Here is a 21263-nt window from a genome sequence, read left to right on the forward strand (position 1 = left end):
AGCAGGTTGATAGATGAATATGCCCTCATAATGCACTTAAAGGGGTACTCTGCCCCTAGACATCTTATCTCCTATTCAAAGGATAGGGGATAAGATGTCGGATCACGGGGGACCCGCTGCTGGGGACCCCCGCAATCTCAGCTGCGTCACCCCAGACATCCGGTGCACGGAGCGAACTTCGCTCCGTGCTGCATTACTGGCGATGCGGGGAGGAGGCTTGTGACATCACGGTCACACCCTGCTTGTGATGTCACAGCCACGCCCCCTCCATGCAAGTGTGACAGAGACCACTAGCCTCCGGCGCTGCACCTGACGCTCTAAACGAGCACCAGGTGAAGCAGGAAGATCAAAGGGGTCCCCAGCGGCAGGACCCCCCACGATCAGACATCTTATCCCCTATCCTTTGGAGAGTACCCCTTTAAGTATGGCATCCATGACTGTACATTTAAGCTGACCATAAGACAGATGTTGTTCTCTCCCCAGTCGAGAATGCATCTTTATTTTGATGGGAAAAGGGAGACAAGTCATTGCCACTGACAACTCTTTATGTGCCGGTATAAGAAAGGATCAGGCATGTAACAGTACATAGAGACCAGGAAGCTAATTTTGGACTGAAAATGCTCTGATAGTAAAAGGCTGATGACATCAGAGATTACCAGGTGACAATGTGAGGTACAAGACCACAAAGGATGTTTACAGGGACATTGGCATGAACAGCACATCTATGATGGTAAGTGGATGATAAGGCTGAGTACACACAACATAACATTTTCTGAGCTACCGCATTTTCCTGGATAATCTCCACGTTAATAATAATGATGCTTGAAAATGGCCGCAATTGGCGACTGAAACGTTGCACCTTTTTGGATGGAATAAACTTCATCTATTTCCACCATTCACGTTTGAGTGCTGCAGCATTGTTTCTACACGTTAATAATAATACGCGCTGTGTGAACTCAACCTAATTCTTAGCGAGCTTCTGAGAAAATGTTTGTTTTATAGTATACTGTACTAGTAAAGATTAAAGGTGTCTTTTAGATACTTGTGGTGTAGATTATGGTGATTTGTACCATGCAGACAAGGCATGGGGCATGAGATGAGAAAGATAGATTCTACCAGTTTACCCAGTGATAACATGACGGACAAGTTTATGGGCCGCATCTGACTGCAGAAGGATTTATGGTCTCTCCCAGAACAGGAACAATAAGCAATGTTCTCAGGGTGATCTGGATGATGTGTTTCTTAGACTGGGTCTTGCTTTCTTAGCAGGCTCCATGATGTCATAAATCAAACCACTGTCTTAGAAGCTTCTGGGCTTGTAGATAAAATAGGAGACACAGTTTATTATGCTAGAAAACACTTTATGACCCCGTGATGATCTGTAATGCTTCAGTGACATGGTTCAGCATTACTGATCATCAGAAGAGATGCCAGGGAAAATACAGGGAGAGACGGATGGGAACACGCTATGGAGGATACTTAAGGCTTCTGTAGGAAATGACATGGAGCTACAAAGCAAGTACAGACAATGGAAAACATCTTAATGTTGACGGCAGAGCTGCTACAAAGGTAAGTGGAGAGGCACACACCTGGCCAGTGACAGAGGCAGGAAATTGCAGCCATAGGTAGCCATACTAAAGGAGTTTTCTTTAATTGTGACCTATTCTCATAGTATCCCAATGATCACAAGAATTCTGACCATAACATTCTGACCATCACCCAACCAAAAGACACTGGAGAAATAAGTCCTAAGCGTGGGAATTGTAAAAAATCAATACTAGGTAGCACATGCTTCAGAACATAGCCTAGAAATTGTGAATAGGAGTTAACTTGAGACCCCCCCTCCCCCACTATGGGCAAAAAACTGAGAGCCTGAAAAGAAATGTATGAATAAATTGACAAGTGAGTATGACCATCTTCATTGTCAATAGGAGGCCTTGCCACAAAGTCTGACATTGTCAATTTGTTCATACATTAAAAAAAAAAAAAGAGAGAAATAGGAAAATATCCTCCATCTTTGGTAGTTTTTAGAGAATAGAAGTGTTTACTGAAACAAATTTTGCAATAGAGCTGTAAAGTCCTCTCTCTGAATCTAAAGATGAGCCAGCAATCCACTTTTTCCATCACAAAGATCGCTGCAGAGCCCATTGCTGATTGGCTACATAGTTATCAACTTAAGTGAAATACTGGTTACATTCCCCAGTCATGTGCCAAGGCTGTTTAAAGGGGTTAAAAGGGGTACTACAGTGTAAAAATTTTTTTTTTTTAAATCAACTGGTGCCAGAAACTTAAACATATTTGTAAATTAACTGGTATACAAGGCAGAAATGGGAGGGCACACTGGGCGGCAACTTCACCTGTATGGAATGTGCAGTTCAACCTCGGCGGGGTGCATATACTGAAGATGAAGTATCAATAAATATGGTACAAAAGGGGTTTATGTGCACTCACCGCTCAATACAGGTCACTGCATTCCGGGATCTGGGTCACGGGAAGCTGGGTCTCAGCGTGGATGCATCTAGGTAGCGCTCAGAGGCAACCAGAGGTTGCCTCTGAGCGCTACCTAGATGCGTTGATGCTGAGACCCAGCTTCCCGTGTCCCGGACCTCGGAACTCAGTGACCTGTATTGAGCGGCGAGTGCACATTCACCCCTTTTGTACCATATATTTTTTAATTACTTCTATTCTTAATCCTTCCTGTACTTATCAGCTGCTGTATACCACAGAGGAAGTTCTTTTCTTTTTGAATTTATTTTCTGTCTGACCACAGTGTTCTCTGCTGACACCTCTGTGCATTTCAGGAACTGTCCAGAGCAAGAGAAAATCCCCATAGCAAACCTATCCTGCTCTGGACAGTTCCTGACATGGAAAGAGGTGTCAGCAGAGAGAACTGTGGTCAGACAGAAAATAAATTAAGAAAGAAAACAACTTCCTCTGTAGTATACAGCAGCTGATAAGTACTGGAAGGATTTTTTTTTTTAAATAGAAGTAATTTAAAAAATCTGTTTAACTTTCTGGCACCAATTGATTTAAAAACAAAAATAGTTTTCCACTGTAGTACCCCTTTAACCCCTTAAGGACTCAGCCCATTTTGGCCTTAAGGACTCAGACAATTAAATTTTTACGTTTTCATTTTTTCCTCCTCGCCTTCTAAAAATCATAACTCTTTTATATTTTCATGCACAGACTAGTATGAGGGCTTGTTTTTTGCGCGACCAGTTGTCCTTTGTAATGACATCACTCATTATATCATAAAATGTATGGCGCAACCAAAAAAGACTATTTTTGTGGGGAAATTAAAACGAAAAACGCAATTTTGCTAATTTTGGAAGGTTTCGTTTTCACGCCGTACAATTTATGGTAAAAATGACGTGTGTTCTTTATTCTGAGGGTCAATAAGATTAAAATGATACCCATTATTATATACTTTTATATTATTGTTGCGCTTAAAAAAAATCACAAACTTTTTAACCAAATTAGTACGTTTATAATCCCTTTATTTTGATGACCTATAACTTTTTTATTTTTCCGTATAAGCGGCGGTATAGGGGCTCATTTTTTGCGCCATGATCTGTACTTTTTTTTGATACCACATTTGCATATAAAAAACTTTTAATAAATTTTTTATAATTTTTTTTTAAATAAAATGTATTAAAAAAGTAGGAATTTGGGACTTTTAAAAATTTTTTTCGTTCACGCCGTTCACCGTACGGGATCATTAACATTTTATTTTAATAGTTCGGACATTTACGCACGCGGCGATACCAAATATGTCTATAAAAAATGTTTTTTACGCTTTTTGGGGGTAAAATAGGAAAAAACGGACGTTTTACTTTTTTATTGGGGGAGGGGATTTTTCACTTTTTTTTTACTTTTACTTTTACATTTTTTTACATTTTTTTTTACACTTGAATAGTCCCCATAGGGGACTATTCATAGCAATACCATGATTGCTAATACTGATCTGTTCTATGTATAGGACATAGAACAGATCAGTATTATCTGTCATCTCCTGCTCTGGTCTGCTCGATCACAGACCAGAGCAGGAGACGCCGGGAGCCGGACGGAGGAAGGTGAGGGGACCTCCGTGCGGCGTTATGAATGATCGGATCCCCGCAGCAGCGCTGCGGGCGATCCGATCGTTCATTTTAATCGCGAACTGCCGCAGATGCCGGGATCTGTATTGATCCCGGCACCTGAGGGGTTAATGGCGGACGCCCGCGAGATCGCGGGCGTCGGCCATTGCCGGCGGGTCCCTGGCTGCGATCAGCAGCCGGGATCAGCCGCGCATGACACGGGCATCGCTCCGATGCCCGCGGTTATGCTTAGGACGTAAATGTACGTCCTGGTGCGTTAAGTACCACCTCACCAGGACGTACATTTACGTCCTGCGTCCTTAAGGGGTTAAAGGGGTACTCCCGTGGAAAACTTTTTTTTTTTGTTTTTTTTTTTTTAAATCAACTGGTGCCAGAAAGTTAAACAGATTTGTAAATCACTTCTATTAAAAAATCTTAATCCTTCCAGTACTTTTTAGGGGCTGTATCCTAAAGAGAAATACAAAAAAGAAATGCATTTCCTCTGATGTCCTGACCACAGTGCTCTCTGCTGACGTCCATTTTTGGAACTGTCCAGAGCAGCATATGTTTGCTATGGGGATTTTTTCCTGTTCTGGACAGTTCCTAAAAATGGACAGCAGAGGTCAGCAGAGAGCACTGTGGTCATGACATCACAGGAAATGCATTTCTTTTTTGTATTTCTCTGTAGTATACAGCCCCTAAAAAGTACTGGAAAGATTAAGATTTTTTTTAATAGAAGTGATTTACAAATCTGTTTAACTTTCTGGCACCAGTTGATTAAAAAAAAAAAAAAAAATAGGTTTCCACAGGAGTACCCCTTTAAGGGTATCATCACACACTGCCAATTTTTTATATTTCTTATATCTGTTTCTCCTTTTTGCCTCATTGACTTAAGCAACAGAGTAATTGAGTCTATAATTTGTTTGCATTTGTGCCATTCTTTAGTCAGACATCAGCAGTTTGCTTCAGCCCCGCACCAGCATTCCTGGCAGGGCTTATTCAACTGAATATGGTGAGAAACAGCTGTGCAAGCAACAGGTGCAGGGTGGGGGCTCGAAATATTGCTGCAATAGGAAACACTAACACAGCAAAGATATAGACGTGGGCTTCATGACAAGCTATTCTTCAACATTTCCATGACATGGTATGATACTCCTAAAATAGATGAATCTACAAATTATAGCAGTCAATATGAGAAAGATGTATTCTGTATAAAGGACTTCACGTTAAAGAGGATCTCCGGGCTGGAGGGGATTCCTTTCCAAAGCAGTGATGGTAGGATGATAAGATATTACATCACGTCTGATAGCAGGGACTGGGAATTGTGCTAGAGTCTTATTTATGCTGCGATTCTTACAGGGTGGTGTTGGGTTGAGAGCGGCAGTGTTTCCCATTATATGCAATATTTGCAGATTCCACAACTGTCAAGCTTTATTGTTGGGTCACCCAGGACATTCCTTCTGGTGCATTATTTTATGTAAAATACAACCAAACCAGAAGTGCTCTTTAAAGGGGTACTCCGGTGAAAACCTTTTTTCTTTTAAATCAACTGGTGGCAGAAAGTTAAACATATTTGTAAATTACTTCTATTAAAAAATCTTAATCCTTCCAGTACTTATTAGCTGCTCAATGCTACAGAGGAAATTCCTTTCTTTTTGGAACGCTGATGACATCACGAGCACAGTGCTCTCTGCTGACATCTCTGTCCATTTTAGCAACCATGCATAGCAGATGCATACTAAGGGCAGCATGGTTGCTCAGTGGTTAGCACTGCTGCCTTGCAGTGCTGGGGACTTGGGTTAAAATCCCCCTAAGGACAACAATAAATAAAGCGTTATTATTATTATTATAATAACGTCAGCAGAGAGAACGGTGCTCGTGATGTCATCAGAGAGCATTCCAAAAAGAAAAGAATTTCCTCTGTAATATACAGCAGCTAATAAGTACAGGAAGGATTAAGATTTTTTAATAGAAGTAATTCACAAATATGTTTAACTTTCTGCCACCAGTTGATTTAAAAGAAAAAAACTTTTCACCGTTCACCTTTAACAATGTAATTCAGATAATAAGATGATAGGAAAGCACAAAGCCAACCATGGGCATGTCAATATGTCTGCTCAATAAGGGGTCAGACACTGTACACACTTTGCATATTGGATATTACCAGGCTGGTTAGCCCCTCGGGCTCCACAAAAGCCATCCAGACACTGAACATAACCGCACAGACAACTAGGGGAATGTCATTAGTCATTGAGTTCATTTATTTCCAACAAGCACAATCATGACCCTCACAAGCTGAAAGAAAGTGTTACAAGGCATGGGAGTTGTCTGGGGTCATACATAGTAAAATATCTTCGCCAAATCGCTATAATTATTGTAGGAAATCTGCCAAGTGGAATTTTTTTTAGCACTGAACACCAGTATACTATTAAAAAAGAGGGGAGATTTATCAAAACCTGTGCAGAGGAAGAGTGGTGTAGTTGCCCATAGCAACCAATCAGATTGCTTCTTTCATTTTCCACAGGCCTCTTTAGAGGCCTGTGGAAAATGAAAGAAGCAATCTGATTGGTTGCTATGGGCAACTACACCACTCTTCCTCTGCACAGGTTTTGATAAATCTCCCCCATAATCTTCATTCCCTAGTCTTTTCCTTTAGTTATTTTAAACGACTTATTAGAATAAGATGAACATTGGTTTTACATCTCCTATTGTTAAGATACACATAAAATACGCATTTACTAATATTAACAACACTGTATAACATTTTTTTATGTGAAATGCCTACCTTACTGGCTTATCTCCAGGACCCATATCCTGAAATCCCATTTCCTCCAACTTGCAGCGACGGTATAGTTCGTAATGCTTGTTGTGAGTCTGTTCCCTCAAGTCCTCCATGTTAGTGCAAATCAACATTTCACGCAATTTTACAAAATCGCAATGGTTCTCGTTTTCCACTAGTAAGAAAATGGCAGACAAAAAGGATTAGTAAAATGATTTGGGGAGTCCTCTACATCTAGAGGAAAGAAGGTTTCACCATCATCACAGATGAGGATTCTTTACTGTAAGAGCAGTAAGACTATGGAACTCTGCCACAGGACGTTGCGATAGTTGACTCAATAAACAAATTCAATGTTTTCTAGAAAAAATGTAAATAACAGGTTACTGATACTAGATTTATGGGGAAAGAACATTGATCCAGAGATTTATTCTGACTGCCATATTTGGAGTCTAGAAATAATTTTTCTCCCAGGTATGGGGCATTTGGTATCGGCCTTAAAATGTTTTTTTTCCCTTCCTCTGGATCAACACAGTCAGGTTATAGGTTAAACATTTGCTGTTTTTCAAGCTTACAAACTACGGTATTAACTATACTTATTACTTTTTAACTATTTATGTAAGGTTTTCACAGAGGGATTCTATCATAAAAAAACATGTTTAACCTTGTTGCTGGTCATACTCCTAGCATAACTAATAAAATAACGCTTTAATAAAACATGTGCTTTAGCTAATGAGGGGCCAAGTGTTCGCCAGGCAGAGAAGTGCCCTGTTTTCTCAGCTGTCAGCCCTCCATATCTCTCTGCTCTTCAGTTATGGTAGCATGTTAACATAAAGGAGACCAACAGGGTCAGTCAAGAGCAGAGAAGGCTGGTTTGAAAGGTTTACAGTCGAGAAGCCAGAACACTTCCCTGCCTAGTGAACACTTGGCACTTATGCTGTGTGTGAGATTGGGAGTTATATATTTAGCACAAAAAGTGCAATGCCAACTTTATTATTATTATATGTTTATGTATTTAGTTATTTTTATGAATTTAGTACACATATGTTTTGATGCTGTCTTATAATCCAGAATATTTCATAATGAATGAACAGTCTGTTAATTTTTTTTTATTCCTGCTTTGTATTCCTTATAATAAAAAAACACTTTCGACATAGGTCTTTTTATGTTGAGTTTGTGTTTCTGTAAAAGCTGCCTGTGGAAAAGTGCAGGAAAATGTTGTTATTGCAGACAATGACCACATAAGTTAAAGGGGTACTCCGGGACTAAAACATCTTATCCCCTATACAAAGGATAGGGTATAATATGCCTGATCGCGGGGGTCCCGCCGCTGGGGTTCCCCGTGATCTTCCACGCCCCCGTGTGACGTCACGCTCCGCCCCCTCAATGTAAGCCTATGGAGGGGGCGAGACATCTGTCATGCCCCCTCCCATAGGCTTGCATTGAGGGGGCGGAGCGTGACGTCACACGGGGGCGGAGCCGTGACGTCACTATGCTCCGTCCCCGTGATCGTCAGTAATCAGACCCGGAGCAAGCACGCTCCGGGGGCTGATTCTAACGGGGTGCGGCGTGGAAGATCACGGGGGTACCCAGCGGCGGGACCCCCGCGATCAGGCATATTATACCCTATCCTTTGGATAGGGGATAAGATGTCTTAGCACCGGAGTACCCCTTTAATATTTATACTATTTTAAAAGTAGAAAGCATCATTTATATGTCAAATATGACATCAAAGAAGGTAACATTCAGAAGACTGTTAGCCTGTTTACCTTACGTAACCCTCCAAGGACGTAGTATTGTATGGAAAATCATTAGTGTGTGGTGCTCATTTAATTACAGAAGATAATAACCAGCTTTAACTTTCCAAACCAAAACTAGTTCTCCAGCTTTAACTTTCCAAACCAAATCTAGTTCTCCAGCTGTATGGATTCAATGGAAGAGTCAGTTCACTAGAAGAGTAGACTCAGAGTTCAATGCTAAGTATTTTACTATCATACAATGTACAATATAGCTACCGTATTCTGCCAAACCGTATACAAGTTGATTTCTGTGGCTGTATATATGTTGAGATCATATTGTTTTCAGTCCCATAGATTAACTTAATTGACAGATCAACTGTATCTTCTACACTGGAATTATTGGCGTATGAAGTGAAGAGTACAGAGTTGATGCCAGAGTTGATGCCTATGCATCAGAAATAAGTGGCTGTCTTTTGACAGCTGCATCGTTCCGTACAATCACGATACCAGCATGTCTCTATGTCCCATTGTTTGAAAGGTTGCTGGTATGAATAGCAGGAATTTTCCTGCTATTCTCTCTTCTACTGTCTACTGATCTGTTTGAGGCACTTGCTATGCAACTGTCTCAGTCTGATCCAGAGGGCCTAGATTGTGGGTGGAGTTCCATTAGTTAGCCTCTTTTGATAGGATCCCTGGCTTGTGTATTATAATGTATACTACATGAACCAGCTTGTTGTTTCTGCTAGGGATTGTTTAGGACAATCATAGGGTAATACAGAAGCAGTGACAGTGAAGCTTAGTGGTGTCTGGTGTTAGCTTACAGTTTAAGGAAAGATAAGGGAGACTTTATTAGGGCCAGTCATTGTATGTCTGTCAACACCTTTGTCATTCCTGAATGTCATCATTATCTTTAGCTTGCATCATTATCCAATCCGTCAACTCCTGGTCCAGTCACGCAGGTGAGGTGAGTTGCCTGGACCAGGACTGTTACCCTGCCTCTTGGTCAGTCTATTCTTCCCTACTGTAAGTCCAGGGAGCATCCGAGTACTGGGAGACACAGCTAGAAATCAGGAGGCAACTGCTATAGGTGAAGTCCAGTCCAGGTGAGTTTATTTACCTTGCACAATACCCCATGGATACTGCCGAGCCTTGACCATTTTGTTTCCAATTTTAACTTCCTCCATACTCCCTACCACTGCAAAAGGAAGCTGTGTCTGAAGTAAGCAAAAAGAAAAAAAATTGAAATTTAACATACATTAAAGTAGTCTAAAGTTTTCATACACCTATTCCCCTTTGCATCTAAAGCTAGAAATACAGATCAGATTTGAGATAAATGTCAGCTGAACCTGACAATTTTTGTGTAAACAGCCATCTAATGTTCATCGGGGACGACTGACTCTCCCAACAGCAGATGTATGAAGAGAGAAGGATTGGGCAGTTGAATTCCTGATGTCTGATCCTTTTGTTCTCCAGGGAGGTGTCTGGTAGCAACTTATTCCTTGTTTCTCCATACAGAATGGCTTTATTCTCCATTGGAAGGTTCATGGGGTGGTTGAGAGAAATAGCTTTCTTACAATTGACCATTCAGCTAACAGGAATCTAATAAGTATAGCCAGACATACAATGTTTATTCTATATTTAATACCAGAACGAAAGCCAAAAACCTTCACCTTACTTGGTTTTTCTGAGCCATTAAGCATTACAATGCATGGGTATCTAGTTTTACAGAAACTGTATAGTAGGTAGAGACTAGAAAGGAAAACAAATGTCTTGTAAAGTGACATTACTGAAGTCTTACATTCATTAAAGAATTCAGCTTGCTGATGGTTTCATCATCTGTTGGAAACTGGTAAATCTGCACCCCGTTGCTCACCAACTCACTCATCAGCTTTGTCTTGAACTTTTGTAATTCAGACTTTGAGATCACATCTGCTTTAGCAATGACAGGTATGATGTTCACCTGAGAAAGAGCACATTCCACATAAGATAAAAGACAACTCATGTACACACCTGGAAGGAAACTGTGTAAAGAATGCAACTCTAAAACTAACATTACTTTATACTATCCAAGACAAATCCATGTTCTCTCTGCCCTGACTTACAAGTGAGCGATCACCTAATTCTACAACCTGCTATTTTTTAGCCAAGAATTTTCATATGACGTAGATATGCAGTTAAGGTATGAAGGCATTCTGTAGTTACTCTTTATGAGCACTGGAAGCTACAACCCAATATTCAGGTAAATAATGCTGTGAGTTCAGATTTACAAGCTACTGTTAACTTCAGAGGTCTTTGAGCCATGAAAAGGAGGCAATGATATCTCATCCGACAGTAAAAGCCACATGTGCTATTTACAAACTAAATGGGGACATTCCCTAGTTTATTAGATAATGCAGCAAAAAGTAAACACTGTCTGCTTTTCTCATTCCAAATTTCCCCTTTACCATCTAGATATTTTTTATTTATAAGAGCCAGATACTGATTTTTTTTTAAATATTATCTTATTATATTATTACATTTTTAGAATATTATTATGGGGAGCAGCCATATGAGGAAGGCTGAGCTCAGAACATGACTTATTGTTAATGGTAGATCCTGTGGTATGTATAAGCTGTACTCCTGTCTGTGATGATAAGGAGGACACTGCCTGAAAGTGTACTGAACATGAAGTCTCTGATTATTATCAGTCTTAGTGGTCAGACTAAAAGCTGCAACATTTCAGGATTATTTTATAACATAGTGTTCTAATAGTAAAATGGAAAATTAGAAAAAAAATACTTCTGTAACAACGTCTCTTAATATTCATATTCTTCTCTGAACAAGCAAGTACAGAAGTTTTGCAACTTGAACAATATCTTCAGCATGGCACCCCAGGATTGTTACTGTGCATGCGAGAGATTTCCGTGCTTGCTTGTGCTACATTACTCCGGGAAAGAATATGAATATTAAGAGGCATTGTTAAAGAATGTGGGGTGCTTATTTGTATATCTATAGTAACGAAGATTTATGAAAAATGGTGGTACTGAATATAATAGCAAAGGTACGATTAAGTTTAGCACCACGAGCGCTATATCCCAATAAGGCAGGTTAGCCTATACTATTGACAGTTTCTCTTTACATGCGCTTGTTTCAATGAAGGCAACTGGCTGGAACCTCTGGCACTACAAATATCCATGAAAAAGAAAGCGATTGAAAAGAAAAATTCTATCCCGACAGGTCTTTGTTTTTTTTGTTTTTATCACAGCTCTTAGCCAATTATTTAAAAAGTCCAACAGATTGTTGGCAAAGCCTGTTAAAGTGTACCTGTCATTAGCAAACATTTTTATAAAATATAGAAAATAACGTTATATGTATATTTTTCATAACCATTGGTTAAAAAAGGCCCGTGTGTCTCTGTGAGGAGACCAAATACAGGAAGTGTGGGCAGACAAGCAGGGCTCTGTACACTGAAGACAAGCAGGGCTCTGTACACTGAGGACAAGCAGGGCTCTGTACACTGAAGACAAGCAGGGCTCTGTACACTGAGGACAAGCAGGGCTCTGTACACTGAGGACAAGCAGGGCTCTGTACACTGAGGACAAGCAGGGCTCTGTACACTGAGGACAAGCAGGGCTCTGTACACTGAGGACAAGCAGGGCTCTGTACACTGAGGACAAGCAGGGCTCTGTACACTGAGGACAAGCAGGGCTCTGTACACTGAGGACAAGCAGGGCTCTGTACACTGAGGACAAGCAGGGCTCTGTACACTGAGGACAAGCAGGGCTCTGTACACTGAGGACAAGCAGGGCTCTGTACACTGAGGACAAGCAGGGCTCTGTACACTGAGGACAAGCAGGGCTCTGTACACTGAGGACAAGCAGGGCTCTGTACACTGAGGACAAGCAGGGTTCTGTGCACTGAGGACAAGCAGGGCTCTGTGCAGTGATGACAAGCAGGGCTATGTGCAGTGAGGACAAGCAGGGCTCTGTACACTGAGGACAAGCAGGGCTCTGTGCACTGAGGACAAGCAGGGCTCTGTGCACTGAGGACAAGCAGGGCTCTGTGCACTGAGGACAAGCAGGGCTCTGTACACTGAGGACAAGCAGGGCTCTGTGCACTGAGGACAAGCAGCCTCTGCGACACTCCCCTGGCTCACACATCAGGATGATTGACAAACCAGGAGCCTACACAGATCCCTGCTTGTCCTGCCTTCATTTCCTGTATTTGGTCTCCCCACAGAGGCACACAGGCAATAGCTGCAGGGACAGTAATTTAACCAATGCATATTACAAATATACATATAATGGTATTATCTACATTATATTAAATGTTTTTGCTAACGACAGGTACACTTTAATGGAATACTTTAACACATTGTCAAGCTTCAAACTTACGAAAAATATTAAGTGTTGTATCAAAATTTCTGTTGACCCCAGAACACATCAGGCACAGTACCTTGCTGTCTAGTTTCTTCATGGTTATGAGATCAAGAGATTTAAGGGAATGTCCAGTGGGAGCAATGAAGTAAAGGCACACATGAATGCGGGTGTCATGGTATTTATACAATAATCTTTTTATCTTTAACTCTTCTTGTAAATAGGCTTCAAACTGTGTGTCAATATAGTCGACAATGGGCATGTAGCTGGAAAAGAATAGAATATTATATTAGAATATTAAAATTGGTCACCACAGAGAATCCAAACTGCCAACGGGTGTTGATATCTGCCACCACAGCGTTATAAGTGAAAAGTATATCTATCAGCAGCCGGCTGGCCTGATGATGCTGATACAATACTTCTCATACATAGCGCTGCCACCGGCTGCTGATAGATATACTTTTTACATATAACCCTGCGGTGGCATATGTATATAGAAGTGCTGTGGGGGGGCACAGGTGGGCGGTCATACCTTTATTAATGCTGCCGGGGGCACATTATAAATGCGCCGGCGGGGGCTATATACACACACACACACACATATATATATATATATATATATATATATATACATATATATATGTGCCGGCGGGGGTCATATCTTTATTAATGCGCTGCGGGGGGCATATTATAAATGCACCTGGGGGGGACTGCAGCACTATATATCTTGCCCCTCCCACAGCTATTTTAATATACATATGGCCCTTGCTGCCACTTACAATGTTCATTTTAACAACCCCGCCGGGAGCCCTGAATGGCTCCTCAGTACCGGCCATTCAGGGCTCCCCGCGAGGGATGTAATAATGAAAGTAAAAACACGCGATACATGGCAGGGTTGCCGCACCATGCCGCCAGCTCCCCTGCTTAATAACTTCTGATCGCATGGGGTCTCAGATGTGAGACTTGTGCGATCAATCCCTCAGCCCCTGTACTACAACCCCCATCATGGAAAAGAGTCTGTTTCATGATGGGGGTAGTAGTACAAACACTAATGTAGCAGCTCCAGCCACCAGCAAACTCTTGCAGCTGGGGAATTACTCTCCCATCATGGAAACAAGGCTGTTCCATGATGGGAGTAGTAGTAGTCCCTCAGCACTGTAGGAGTCTGCTGATGTCACCTCTTCTGAGCATGCTCAGAATAACGGATATCAAAAACCAGGTGCAAATGGATGACATAAAATGAAAAAAATAACGGGCGTTAATTTACCTGTTTCTCATGACAGAAGAAAAATGAGTGCATGTTCCGTTAATTCTTCCGTCACAACTAACGTCCGTTACTCATGACGGGCTATAACGAGTCTGGTGGTATTTTTTAACGGACGTTTAACATCCGTTTTTAAGGCTTTTCTAATGGCTCTTTATAACGGGTCTTTTAACAGAACAAGTTTATAGTGTGAAAGCGGCCTTAGATTCCAGCAATAAGCCCTATATGTCAATCACTTGAGGCAGGAAAGGGTGGGGGAGGGAAGAGAAGGCTGTAGCTTGGCATTGCCTCCTTGAATCATAAGCTCTGAGCATGATGTAGAGCTGAAAGATTCTTCTAAAGTTAAAGGGGTACTCTGCCCCTAGACATCTTATCCCCTATCCAAAGGATTGGGGATAAAATGTCAGATCGCCGCAGTCCCGCTGCTGGGAACCCTGGGATCCCCGGTGCGGCACCGCGTTATCATTACTGCACAGAGCGAGTTCGCTCTGTGCGTAATGACGGACGATACAGGGGACGGAGCAGTGACGTCATGGCTCCGCCCCTTGTGACATCACGGCCCGCCCCCTTAATACAAGTCTATGGCAGGGGCGTGACGACCGCCACACCCCCTCGAATAGACTCGTATTGAGGGGGGCGGGCCGTGACATCACGAGGGGCGGAGCCGTGACGTAACGATGCTCCGGCCCCTGTACTGCCCATCATTACGTGCAGAGCGAACTTGCTCTGTGCAGTAATGACAGTGGGGTGCCGCAGCGGCAATCCCGGGGGTCCCCAGCAGCGGGGCCGCAGCGATCTGACATCTTATCCCCTATCCTTTGGATAGGGGATAAAATGTCTAGGGGCGGAGTACCCCTTTAAGTTCACATTGCTGTGCCACTTCCGGTTCTGGGTCAGTTTCTCTTGTTTTTTCATTATGCTGAACAGCTCACAAAATTGCACAATTGACTCCTACAGGTCACCAACAGGTCCCAATGGATCCCATTGACTTGAATTGGGTTCATCAGGTATCTGGTAGTTTAGCAGAGAAAAAAAATAATACATGCGCTATTTTTTTCTCTGCTAAATTGTCGTTTTGATGAAATTGCCAAAGAGGCTCCATATAGCTGAGTCCTACAGCAATGTGAACTTAGCCTAAGATAAATGGGACAGTCACACACAATTCTTGAACAAATCTGCCTTATGTGAATATAACCATAACATAGACCAATCAGTACTAACTAGAGACACACACCATTGGCAAGAGGATTGTGAACACCCAGAGGTGCACAAGGCGAAGAAGAAAGGATTTTCAAGGATTATTATTTATTGGGAATACAAGGATTTACTAAAAGCAAACAGGTCAGGAGAGACTAAATATTTTAAATTTTTCTGGACACTACAAAGAAAGTATTGTAAAACAAACCTGGATTGTTTGTTTATCTGGTCCCCAAAGCCCACTGTATTCACAATAGTCAGCTTCAAGCGCACATTGCTCTCAAGAAGGTCGTAAGTTTGCGCTTTTAACTTTACTGAAGGTTCAAGATGGCTGGATTCATTTTCTTCAAAGTTGGTATTGAACAAGGTGTTGATCAATGTTGATTTACCAATTCCAGTTTCTCCTACAATAAAACACAGATAAATTATATGTCATATTATTTAGTCGCCTTGTCTGCCATATGTCCAGTACATTGCAAATAAAGTAAGCAAGTAAATTAGCAACAAAAGTTAGGATGGTTTCAAATGAGCGTAATACAGATGCATTTTTGCCTAAGTGCATGCTTGATGCCCCAAAATGACAACAAAAGAGGGATCTATGATGCTTTCATTTTGGGTCATTAGACCAAAGGTCGGACTGGAACATGTGACCAAGTTATGCTTGTGCAAAACCAGTCTAAATGTCAGAAATACACTACCATGGGACTGAAGCTTTTAAGTGATTTAGTTCTAAGCTAGGAATGAGATCATTTATACCAAAAATAATTTATTCTTTTAGTATTTATGACATGTAAGGCTATGTGCTCATCTGGATTGGAGCTCCAAGGTCAGAGTCCGGCAACAATAGAAAAAACTGAGCTGAACAGTCTATTTCACAACAGATGGCAAAAGGCCCAGAGGGGGTCCCATTGACTTTGAATGGGGTCCACCAGGTATCTGTTGTTTTTCAGGATTTTAGCAGACAAAAAAAATGATCTGCAGTATTTTTTTTTCTACGCTCATGTCCGCTATTTTAACAGATTATGCGAATGGAGCTCCAACGCACACACGAACGAGCCCTAAATGGTCAAATCAGATTAAGTGCAGAGAGAGGAGAAAGGGAAGATGGAAGCTGAGATCGCGCTGTCATCAAGTAGGACGAGTCCAGTATATCAAGGTAAGTTACTTTACTTTAAATACACGCAACGCGTTTCAAAACACTCAGGTTTTTTCATCAGGCATCAGGGGTGCCTGATGGAAAAACCTGAGTGTTTTGAAACGCGTTGCGTGTATTTTAAATAAAGTAACTTACCTTGATATCCTGGACTCGTCCTACTTGATGACAGCGCGATCTCAGCTTCCATCTTCCCTTTCTCCTCTCTCTGCATATTATCACGTCCGCCAGCCGGCGTGGGAAGCTGCTGCAGTGTCATTGTGTTTATACCTCTGTGAGTGTTGTGCCTTTCCAGCACAACCTAACCAGGTGAGCGAGTTTTTATTACTTGTACTCCCTCACCGCTCAGCTCACATTGATTCCACACAGGGAGCGTTCCGTGTACTTTTTGTCAAATCAGATTAAGTGGATTAGATAGTTATCTGAACTTCATAGATGACTATAATAATACTCTATAATAAAACTCTATTCATGGTGAAAACCATGGCCATACCTGGCTGTGCTTATTATTAAAGAATACTCTTATGTTTTTTTTTTAGTTTTTTGTTTAAGAAGCAGATCCTATAATTGCTCCTATGAACACCCATTTTCGTAGATGACTTTTTACATGTGTTTTTTTTTATCAAATAAAGAATACAGCTATTTTTTTTAAAACACATGCTTTTATTAATGCAATTTTCCAATTCTATTTTTAGAAATCCTACAAGACACTTCAGGCAGAGACCAGACCAAACACTTTTTTATATTTTCACAGATGTGGCTGGATTATAGAAGAAATTGCTACCATTAAGGTCAGATTAATGGGCTAATTTAAAGGAATTCTCCTTATCTGAAAATCTTACAATCCCTGCCACAAAGTAAGACTCCATCACCAAAACAAGCTTGCAGAAAAACCTCACATGTTCAAAAAAAAAAAATGCAATGTAGATTAATGATCTCTAAAAATCCCTACCTCTCTTAGACAAACTGTATTTCGCCAAAAACAATGAATTACAGTTGTTACAAAGTTACAGGAAAAAGGGCTGGGCAATCATTACAGGATGTGTGCCAAATCTGATGGGATGAAATCCAGTGTAACCTCCAGCGATTATTAGTTCATGTCAGTAAAATCATAACGCAGGAGCAACAGACTGGCAAAGAAGTGTATCACATAGAGAAGATCAATTCCTGCTCATACACTCTATGTAAAAATCTCTAAAATCCACAGCAGAGAATGGTGAATAATACAACAGTGACCCATCTATAGAGATCTCAGCCTCACAATGTGTAGGTGGTGATGGTAACAGGAATACAGAAAATGCATGACAAATATCCAGAAATAGCAGAGCTTGTATAAAACAGGGAACATGACGTCATCAGAGAACCAAATGAAGTGAGGCGACAGGATCAACCATGACATATTAGCTAAAATGTACATAAATGTCAAGAACATCATAGCTGTTACCATATGGAATGGAATGCCCATTTGCTGGTAACTAGATTTTGTAGCAGTGATGTTTTTGTTTTTCTTTCATGTGTATCAGTCATATACTTCTAGTACTGTACTTTTCTCTAGCTATCTGGATCTCATGCTTTGACTCACAAAAAGAACAAGATGGGACTTGGTGTCATGTTTTCTCATGTCCTCGTTTTATCTTGATGTGAAAAGACACTTGGCCAAGAAACATTTGCCTTTCACTTCACAGGAGATTGTGACTTTTGCCTTGTTTACAAGGTGGCAGTGGTTCTACAGAAAGTCAATATAACGCTTATACTGGCTTCAAAAGAACCTGGCTCAATGGCGCTAATCGACAACACAGGTTTATAGGTAAAAATAAAGGATTTATTGACCAGAATGCAATGCGTTTCGCTGCGCATGCGCAGCGAAACGCGTTGCATTCTGGTCAATAAATCCTCTTTTAAATATACACCTGTGTTGTTGATCAGCGCGGTTGAGCCGGGTTCCTTTGAAGCCAATTCATCCATTGCCATATACTTACCGGAGGACAGCAGACGACCTACGATTACACGCTATTACCATTGTTGTGTATGAGGCTACACAACTACTCAGGGTGAGCAGCAAACTAATATATCTTTCCCACCACTGGCTTTTAAACGTTACTACTCTATGGAGGGCTTATCCCTTTATTTCTTACTATACAGTGGTCCCTAAACATACGATGGTAATTCGTTCCAAATCAACCATCGTTAGTTGAAACCATGGTATGTTGAGGGATCCGTGCAATGTAAAGTATAGGAAGTTATACTCACCTGCCCCCCCCCCCGCTCCGGACCATCACCGCTACCCTGGATGTCGCCCTCCATCGCTGTCGCCGCGTCCCCAGGGTGTCCCCGCCGCTCCGGACCGTCTCTGCTGTCTGGGATCATCGCTCTTCATCACCGTCATCACGTCGCTGCGCACGCCGCTCCTATTGGATGACGGGGCGGCATGCGCGGCGACATAATAACGACGAAGGAGATCGACGGCGATGCAGGGGATCTTGAAGAGAACGGTCCGGAGTGCCAGGGACAGGTGAGTGATCATCACCAAACCACACGGGGCACCTTAAACGGCTATACGGCGGCAGTTGAAGCAGTCTGCGCTGCCGGATAGCCGTTTATGTGATGGCCCAGACATTCAAAAGCATCGTATGTTGATGCTGCCTTCAACATGCGATGGCCTCTGAGAGGCCATGGTATGTTGAAATTATCATATGTCGAGGACATCGGAGGACGGGGGTCACTGTTTACTGACAGGAAAGGGGGCTCGGCTATTATTGTCACACAAAATTCTCTATCATATCTCTTGGATGCTTATTTCTTTGTGATGCTGTTCAGAATTGATACAGAGAAATGCCAATGATTGTTTTGATTGAGTATATAAGACAGATGAATAAAAGGTGAATAGATAGATAGAGTTGAATCAAGAAGTTTACATACATTTAAGATGAAGTAATTTAAACTTCTATTTCTACCCTCAACAGATTCCATATGAACAAACTACAGTTTTAGAAGGATATGTACTTTGTAAACATTTGTTGTGTTATGTACAAACAGCATGAGAAAAAGTTGAAGGTTATCCAGTGATTTTTTTGCTGCTCTCCTGATATTGGTCTCTTGCAGCCGGGAAGAAGGCCGAGCCCGTTACATGACACTGCCGTTCGGTGTATCAATGGCCAAGGTGGGATATTACTGCCCCCCGGCGATAATCCCAGCGCAATGTGATGTGCTGGGCCCCAGAATGAGGAAGGACATGAGACCAATATCGGCACACCAGGAAAGCAGCAGAAGGTAAGTTAAGCTTTGCTAATTTTCTTTTTGCAGTCTGGGCAGCATGGAAACATGAAAGAAAAGATCACTGGATCTGAAGGGGTACTCTAGTGGAAAACATTATTTATTTTATTTTTTTCAAATCAACTGGTTCCCGAAAGTTAAACATATTTGTAAATTACTTCTATTCAAAAATCTTAATCCTTCCAGTACTTATCAGCTGCTGTATGCTCCATAGGAAGTTGAGTTGTTCTTTTCAGTCTGACCACAGTGCTCCTGGTGACACCTCTGTCTTAGTCAGGAACTGTCGGGAGTAGGAGCAAATCCCCATAGAAAACCTCTTCTGCTCTGTATAACTTTCTGGTACCAGCTGATTTGAAAAAAAAAAATAATTGTTTTCCATCAGAGAAACCCTTTAAGGCAGGGGTCTCAAACTGTTGGCCCTCCAGATGTTGTAAAACTTCAACTCCCAGCATTCCCGACAGCCATTAGCTGCAGCAAATTGCTGTCTAGGCATGCTGGGAGTTGAAATTTTGCAACATCTGGAGGGTCTCCAGTTTGAGAACCCTGCTTTAAGGACAACAAAGGGAAAGCAATGGAGTACTAATAGAAAGTCCTGACCTCAATCCCATAGAAAATGTATGAACAAAACTGATAGTAACCTAATTCTGCGGTGATTCCAGTTTCTGTAACATGCTGATGGACGTGTCGCTCTGTTACTCTGGTGACAGCCCTGATGTCAGCCTATCCAAGAGCCAGAACAATCCGGTGCAGTGTCAGCATTCAATGCTGTATGATGGTGCCTGATTTAAACAGGTGGCTGCGGGCCACAACCACCTGTGAGTAGAGTTTGTGTCATCACCGGTGTTCTTGTATCTTCTCTTCCATATGAGTGCCTGGATTGTGACCTCTGCGGTTTTCCATGAACCCTGTCTTTGGATTCTGATTTGGACTAGATGAGACCTCCTGTTCTGACCTAGCTTGTTTTCTGGTATTGTCTGGATTCTGATGTTGTGATTCTGCCCTCTGGTTCTGACCCCTTCTACTTACTGGTTAATTTTCTAGACTCTGTTTCTGACATAAATGCGCTTGTACATTTGAATACATTTTATAGTTTCTGCGCTGTGCACTTTGTCAGTGTTGGTACTTGCACAGTTGGGTGGATTGTCCAAGTATTAGGGACAGTGGGTTGGGTTCAGTTCAGGGCTACACTGCCCCCTACTAATGAAGATGGATACATACATTTTGCAAAAAGAAGCAGCACATCCGCAAAAGCAGCAACAAATTGAGAAAGGTGCACGCCGTCACAGGGGCACTGGTTAGGAGCCCCAACTTGAATAGTAGTGGAAAGGACTGCAGCACAAACGATGTTTTCCAATGTAGAAAAGTTAATTTATTCCATAAAACAGCAAGCAAAAAGAAAGCTACGTTTCGGGAGTCTCACACCACCATCT

General features: G+C 41.7%; 1 protein-coding gene and 1 long non-coding RNA gene across 4 annotated transcripts in view; one reads left to right on the forward strand and one right to left on the reverse strand.

The window, feature by feature from the left end:
- LOC130355684 (septin-10-like) overlaps window positions 1-21263 on the reverse strand; it is a 120209-nt gene that overhangs the window by 17186 nt on the left and 81760 nt on the right. For all 3 annotated transcript variants that reach the window (XM_056556129.1, XM_056556131.1, XM_056556130.1), the window contains exons 4-8: window positions 15616-15811; window positions 13026-13212; window positions 10390-10551; window positions 9709-9805; window positions 6862-7030 (exon numbers count right to left, since the gene is read on the reverse strand). In XM_056556129.1, coding sequence (XP_056412104.1) covers window positions 6862-7030; window positions 9709-9805; window positions 10390-10551; window positions 13026-13212; window positions 15616-15811 — 811 coding nt within the window. The remainder of the gene's footprint in view (window positions 1-6861; window positions 7031-9708; window positions 9806-10389; window positions 10552-13025; window positions 13213-15615; window positions 15812-21263) is intronic.
- On the forward strand, window positions 323-19744 carry LOC130355685 (uncharacterized). The gene is made up of 3 exons (XR_008888628.1): window positions 323-730; window positions 17256-17351; window positions 19663-19744. It is a non-coding gene; the product is annotated as an uncharacterized LOC130355685 (long non-coding RNA).

This window comes from Hyla sarda, chromosome 2 (assembly GCF_029499605.1).
Source record: "Hyla sarda isolate aHylSar1 chromosome 2, aHylSar1.hap1, whole genome shotgun sequence".
Taxonomy (NCBI): domain Eukaryota; kingdom Metazoa; phylum Chordata; class Amphibia; order Anura; family Hylidae; genus Hyla; species Hyla sarda.